At 47.3% G+C, this 7,262-nt stretch overlaps 1 protein-coding gene across 1 annotated transcript in view; it reads left to right on the top strand.

Moving 5' to 3' along the window:
- Positions 1 to 6,204, top strand: part of GLRA1 (glycine receptor alpha 1) — an 82,462-nt gene extending 76,258 nt beyond the window's left edge. Inside the window, exon 9 of the mRNA XM_034999619.1 lies at positions 5,890 to 6,204. Coding sequence (XP_034855510.1) covers positions 5,890 to 6,204 — 315 coding nt within the window. The remainder of the gene's footprint in view (positions 1 to 5,889) is intronic.
- The last annotated feature ends 1,058 nt before the right edge of the window (positions 6,205 to 7,262 follow it).

Raw genomic sequence — 7,262 nt, 5'->3', positions numbered from 1 at the left:
AAATAGGGATTGAAGGCCTACAACTCCTAACTTCCCCTCCCATAAAAAACTCTGTAGAGAGTTACTCTTCCAACCGTAATACTATAGAAATGATCAGGTTACACCTGAAGACAGAACTGATGGAGCAAACACTGATGGGGCTAAGATAATAACTAGCTGTGACCTTGAAGCTTGGCAGGCTGAAAGACGTTTATTGGTGTCTTCGGCAAGCTTGCATTATTTCCAAGGGTCTGGTTCCAGAAGGGAATTGCACCACAAAAGGTAAGATCTTTGAGTAGAATGTCCAGGTGCCAGGCCTTTGCTCCTTCCTTGCAAGAAAGGAGCATCACGCAAGATGCTCCCTTAGAGTGAATTCTCTCACTTTATGAAGGTGTGAGTAAAGAACTACTTGGCCAACCATCTATACGAAGTCACCAACCTCTGCTAACTCAGAGGCTGTGTTCCAGCCAGCAAATGCCACTGCGGAGAGTGCCGTCTGTGCGAACAAACTGGCTGCACACTTTGGTCAATAAATATTTCCCCCAAAGACCTCTCCCCCTGGAGATCATAGAACCCACTTTTCTTTCCAGCCTCATCTTCACTTTCTCCTTTGCTCTCTGAGCACCAACCACCCTAGTTTTTTCCCTTGTTGCTCAAACATACACACAGGACTTCAGATGTCTTGTTCTCTCCTGGAATGCCCTCCCAGTGCACTTTACTTAGTGTTAACCAAGCACTCATTCTCAGGTTCTCAGCTGAGGCATCTTCCTTGATACCTGGGTCAAGGCAGAGGTCCTGTAGTGAGGTTCTCATGCAAAGCTGTCAAGTATGGCCATGCAGACTGTATCCTCCACGGGCCCCCTTGCCAACGAGGCACTTTTCTCTAGGTCCTGCTTTGGCATGGACTGTATCTGCCAGAGGAAGGATTCTAATTATATGTCTAGAAAGGAGGGGTGCCATTTTTCTCATCTGCACAAGGATGCTGTGTGAGCTAGCAAAGATCATGCTCTAATAAAACTCAGTTTCCCTCCTTCTGAACAGTCATCTTGATTTATAATCATACATTCATGATGTAGTTGTTTTGTGCTTATCTCTCCCACTGAATTATAAGCTCCATGAGGGTGGAGACCATGTCAACTCTGGCTCAGTGCTATGTCTCTGGTGCCTAATACAATGCCTGACATACAGTGAACATGCCATTGGCATTTACTGAACCTGTGGACAAAGGGATAAACTCATGAACACAGAGGAGCCCTTCTGGTCAGAGAGCCTAGCCAGAAGTTTTTCCAGCAACAGATTAGGGCAAACAAGAACCCATATGCTATGACCTGTCAGGCCATGCCACATCCCTGCCACACACCAAGGCCCCCCCAAGCTTTAGACTGACCTACGTCAAATAGCTAGCTATCCAGCTACAATGTGCTGTGTCAGAGGACCCTGTCTCTTTATCACTATTTAGTATGTGACTTCAAACTCACCTTTTTCTGGGCCCAGTTTCTCCATCTGTAAAATGGACTAAATTGGCACAGTGGGGGACTGTGGTGAGGATTAAATCAGATTACAAAGTAACTTTAAATTCTGTTCCTGTCACACAAGTTCCAGGAAATAAAATGATTACACACGCACAGAATTTCCATCAGAATGGTCCTTAAACATCAGCAATCTGATTCAATTAACTTGTAGCAGTTTACCATAGGCAAGAGGCAGACATTTCAAGACAGAAGATGTCCATGGGAGTTCAGGTATAACCATCCTTCTAAATCTGCATTGGAAGAGAAAACTATCTTAGGTGCAGCAAGCCAGGCAGGATTTCTCAAAAGACTTCTAGTTTTAGTCCTTACTGCCCATTGGATACTTAGCCTCTGACTATTAAAATAATCTAAGCAAGGAATGGACCAAACATAACATTCTTGGGAATTTATTATTTTTCCTTTTTCCCCGCTGGCTAGCTGTTTTTTGCACTTTCCTCTGCTAAAAGAGGGTTAATACATTTGTTGAAGAGACACTTATTTGGGGAAACTATGTCCATAATATTTGACTAGCATCAGGCCACTAGACTCTGCACTGCACAACTCCAGGGGGCACTATTTGCAGAGACAAAAATGTAAATGGAGCCCCCCTGCAGACGTGCAGTATGGTGGGCCTACAGTACCTCCAAAGGCTGCCTCCACCCTCACCAACTCCCTACCAGCTTTACACACCAGAGAAAAACTAAACTTTCTCGAGGGCCAGGTGAAATATAAACAAAGTCACTATCAGATTTGATCAGATATCCCTGCTCGGTTCCCTCCTCGCTCTCTCATAGCTCATGTTCGTGTTGAAAGAGCCCTTTAGAGGGCATCCTGTCCACTCCTCCCATGCCAATGACAACAGCAAGGAGGAGCAAGTCACGAGGATCACAGAGGCTCTAGTGGCAAAGCAGGGTGGGTGCTGGAGGTCCCATGGCTCCCACTGACCAGACACCATCAGTTGCTTATCTGTTCACCAATATTGCCATCCTGAAGCAGATAAAAACAGCCCTGCGATTTATTAGCTCACAAATAAGAACTAAGACTTATCCCAAGGCAGAGGTCAAAAACCAGTAGCCAGAAATCAAATTCAACATGCAACTGTCTTTAATTTCACTAGCAGTGTCTCAGAAGTCTAGAATAAGGTGCCAGCATTTAAAAATCACACTTTAATCTTCATTCAAAAAGTCACAGCCTCTGGTCCCACTGGATTCACATCCCACCTGATACTGGGGCACTGGAACTGCCCTTAGGTAGGGAATGCATTCTCTGCTTTGCCACAGTCCCTTCTGACTAGAGATTTTGTCAGCCCTGGCTCATTTCTTCATTCACATTTCTCCTGCATGGCCCCTTGTGTGTGGTTGAATCAGCGTGACCTTGTTCCTAAGGGCTCTGAAATTGACCCAAATGTCAGAAACTACAAGGATGCAGAATTGGGTTCACCATAAAGCAGTGCTTCCTTTGGAGTAAGCCCCTCTGGATGTGGCTTGTACATCAGCAGTGTATAAGCTTGGGCTGCAGAAACCTCCCTTCAGCAGGAAGTTTGCAGAGGGGGTTTTCAGCCCCAGATGGTGAGTGAAAAGGAACTAGCTCCATGCCTGAGTTTCTCAGAGCCTGTGATCTTGGCCAGGCTCCTCAAATCCCACCGTCCTCCCATGTTACCTCATTTGTTGGGCACAAAGCATCTGGTCCTCAAATTCCCTGGCCGGCCTCATTAGTCAGATTATTAGGAAATCTGCGAGCCATACTGGGCAGGCACCCTCCCAACCTCCCTAGGAGGAGGAGACGACCAGATTGTAACCGCTCCATCCCCAAGCCTTCACTTCCTGCCATCTGCTGGGGAGAACAGGAATAGCAAGCCTCTCTCCGTCATTTCTAGGGAATTTCCTTTCTCCTGGCTACAGTGTGAAATTGATGATCATCTAAGTAGATGGGGCCTCCAGGCCACACCTCCACTCCTTCCATTTCCATGTTTAATTGATGAGGAAGGCAGAGAAAAATTCGCCCAAAGCTGTATATAAAATTAATTTGGTGCTTCCCTTGCATAACTAGAGCCCGGTGAGAAAACATTTTCAAGCACCCCATCCTGCAGCAAGGGCAGCAATAGAGCTGGACCCAGACCCCCTTCCAGCCACAGGGTCAGTAATTTGGAGCGCTGCCCCCAACTCCTTTCCTTGGTCCTGGCACAAACCCTCTACTGTTGCCCTACTCATAGACAAGTATTTACTGGGATCTATTTGCCCAGCACATGTTCTTTCCCCCTTTCTGCAATGAGAGTGTTGGACCAGATTCAACAATTTGCCAAAGATTTCTTGAGCATTTTCCATGTCTCAAATCCTCCTGGTGCCAAGAATACAACCCCATTTAAAAAAAAAAAAAAAAAAAAAAGGAAGCTAGGAGTAGTGAAGATATACTGGTAAACATTTACTTATTCAACAAATATTTACTGAGCTTTGAGCTTATGTCCAGAAACACTGTTCATATGTTCAGTGTTCAGGGTGCAATGAACATGAATAAGACTCTGCCTGCATGGAGCTTAGAGTCTAATGGGAGAAACAGACATTAATCCAGAAACAATATGGAGCGCCTAGGTGGCTCAGCCGGTTAAGAGTCTGACTCTTGATTTCGGCTCAGGGTCCTGAGATCAAGCCCCACATCAGGCTCTGCACTGGGCGTGAATCCTGCTTAAGATTCTCTCTCTTCCTCTCCCTCTGCCCTTCCCCCACCCGCACTCTCTAAAAAATAGAAATAAAAAATAAAAAGGTTTGCAAGAGATAAAGATTATATATATATATATATATATATGTATATTTTTTTTTTTTTTTAAAGAAACATAATGTGATAAGAGCTTTAAAAAAACAACAGAGCAGGATGTATAGGGAGCTCATGGAGCACATAGCAGGGGCACCTCGTCTATTCTTGCCCTCGGGGAAGGCTTCCAAGGAAGACATTAGTTCAGTGAAAGAGAAGGTGTTAGAAGCAGAGGTTAGGAGTACGTTCCCGGAAGAGAGGACAATCTGAGCAGAGGCCCATGGTTAAAAAAGAAAGAGCATGGCACGTCTGAATATCTGTAAATATTTTGGGATGACTGGTGCATATGGTGCTGGAAAGAGAATAGCACAGATGAGACTGGAGAGGGCAGAGTCCGGGCCATCTAAGGCCTTGTTCACCACGTAAGGACCTTAATTATCCTGAAGCCAGTGACAGCCCATTAAAGAGTTCAAGCAAAAGATGACCAATACGATGTGTGTTAAGACAACTCAGCTGGGTTGAAGGGGCCAGCCGGGAGGCAGTAGGAAGACTGGCTGGAAGTTGTCACAACAAGCCTGTGGGGTGGCCCAAGCAAGGGTGGCAGGAACAGAGCTGGAAAGGGGCTCATACACGGTGTCTCCTGTTCTCTGTCAGCCCTGTTCTACATAGGAACAAGCGGAAGATAGGCTGTCTCCCTCCCTAGGAGGACAATGGGAGCCTCTCGGTGCCAGCGCGGAGCTCACAGGGGAAGATCACAAAGCTAGACATGATGAGAGCGGACAACAGTGTCTGCACGAGTCAGATCAGAAGATCACCACGAGCTGGGAAAGAGAGACATTAGAAGAATACGGGCAGAGGCGTGTTGGTAGTGAGCATAAGGCAGGGTGAGAGAAATGCACAGGGGGGACTGGCAAAGTGCAACCAAACTGGCAGGTATGCCAAGCATAAGGTAAGGGGAAGGGCAAAGGCCTGTAAAGGTAAGTTGGAGCCAAAGGATGAAGGGCTTTGAACAGTAACTTAATCCAGAGCTATGTCTGAGGTCACAAATGCCAGGGCTGTGGGAATGTGGAGGGAGAAGCAGCTGTGGCTTCCCCGGCGGCGTGTAAAACAGGGCTGAGGCCCACAGCATTTGCTCTCTCCCCCAACCCATGCCCGAGAACACACCAACTGGGGGGATGGGGTGGGGGAGAAGGGCAAGAAGGCAACAGAGGCAAAGCAGGGGATCTCTCCAAATTGTCCCGATTTCTAAAAAAACAGCATCCGAACGTCTGCTCATCTATAACCTCTGATGGTCAAAAGAACCCTTGGTTGTAGTGGGGTGAATCTTTCCCCCCATTTATAGGAAAATATGAAGTAAAAAAAACCTGAGACTCAAATAGAGAAGTGACTTGCCTAAGGCCACATGGCCAGCAAGTGACCGAGCCGGACTTGGTCTGCAGACTCTAGGCCACATTCCTATCCCCTGGTTTGAATCTGTTTCAGCATGCAAGTGGCGCCCCTCTATAAGGCGTAACTCCCCAGCCAGCCTAAGAGCCTTAAGAAACCTGGAATGGTAGAGGCAGGGGGGCAGGGAGAACCAGATGGGCCTGGCCTGGCCCCCAGGGGAGTGCCTTGCAGGGAGGGTGCCCAGCCCCTGTCTTATTTTAAGTAGAGCCCCATGCTGAATCTGTTCCAGGAGGATGAGGCCGGAGAGGGCCGCTTCAACTTCTCTGCCTACGGGATGGGCCCAGCCTGTCTGCAGGCCAAAGATGGCATCTCGGTCAAAGGCACCAACAACACCACCACCACCAACCCCCCTCCTGCACCATCTAAGTCCCCGGAGGAGATGCGAAAACTCTTCATCCAGAGGGCCAAGAAAATCGACAAAATATCCCGCATTGGCTTCCCCATGGCCTTCCTCATCTTCAACATGTTCTACTGGATCATCTATAAGATCGTCCGCAGGGAGGATGTTCACAACCAGTGACGGGTCTGGGATGGAGGGGCGTGGGGAGGCTGGGAGAGGGCAGAGTGGGAATAGCACAGGAATCTGAGAGCCTAAGGAAGAGGAGGAGAAGAGAGGGAGGGGGCACACATACACAACTCCCTCTTTCTCTGCACTATGTGCAATAGCAAAATGCAGTGATGCATGAATCTTAGAATGTGGCACTCTCTATTTAACCGTGGGTGGGCTGCTGGGAGGGGGTAGGGAGGGGCTTTTCTAATATTGGAGCTGAGGGGTCAGGAGGAAGGGGAGGGTTAGTGGGGGGATAGGGAGTGGGGGAATAACAGCTTTCAAAAATTTGAGTCCATGGGCTGGGCAGTTTTCCTATTTGGAAGGAGAGTGCAGTCTGCCCCAGAGCAGAAGGAAAGCAATGTAATATATGATATATATTCATGCTTAATATTAATGCAAAACCACAAGAACAAAAGATTTGTTTCTAAACCTATCAGCCTAGTAACTGCTTAAATTTTTAAAGCCACAGAAGTGATGGACAATTTTTCCCAGAGTGGAAACAGTCACAAAGCTTGCTCTGGTATGTGTCCCATATCACAGCCCTCCAAATGCCATGCCTGTCTTCAAACCGGCCCGGGTGGACACATGCCAAAAAGCCATCCCACCTCTGCTTCCAGAGGGTTATGCGGCCTGGCCATGGGTAGTGGAAATGGGGAAAGGTGGAGAGAAGAGAGGGAATGGCTAAGGAGATGGGACATCTCAGAGACCCAAGGATTGATAATCAAGACAACTCCACCTCAATCCTCAGGTCTCAAGGCTAAGGACCACACCTGCCCCTCTCTGAGCCCTCTCGCTTCTATGATTCAACACCCACCCCACTTACCCTCCACTGCCACCCAGAAATGGCCGCCATGGTTTTCCCATTATATTGCCAATATGCAATCTTTTTTACGGTTAAAAAAAAAAAAGTAATAATCTCAAGAATATGCAGATAGACTGAGTATAAACAGATGCACTTTTTTCAAATGTCTATTTTTTTGGAGAGTCTCTTTGGAACTGCAAGTGGGTATGTATTTGGGAAGGTGGGG

This window comes from Mirounga leonina, unplaced genomic scaffold (genome assembly GCF_011800145.1).
Source record: "Mirounga leonina isolate KUSES-001 unplaced genomic scaffold, KU_Mleo_1.0 Mir_99, whole genome shotgun sequence".
NCBI lineage: Eukaryota > Metazoa > Chordata > Mammalia > Carnivora > Phocidae > Mirounga > Mirounga leonina.
Note: the sequence above shows the minus strand (reverse complement) of the source record. Positions and strands in the feature narration are given on the sequence as shown.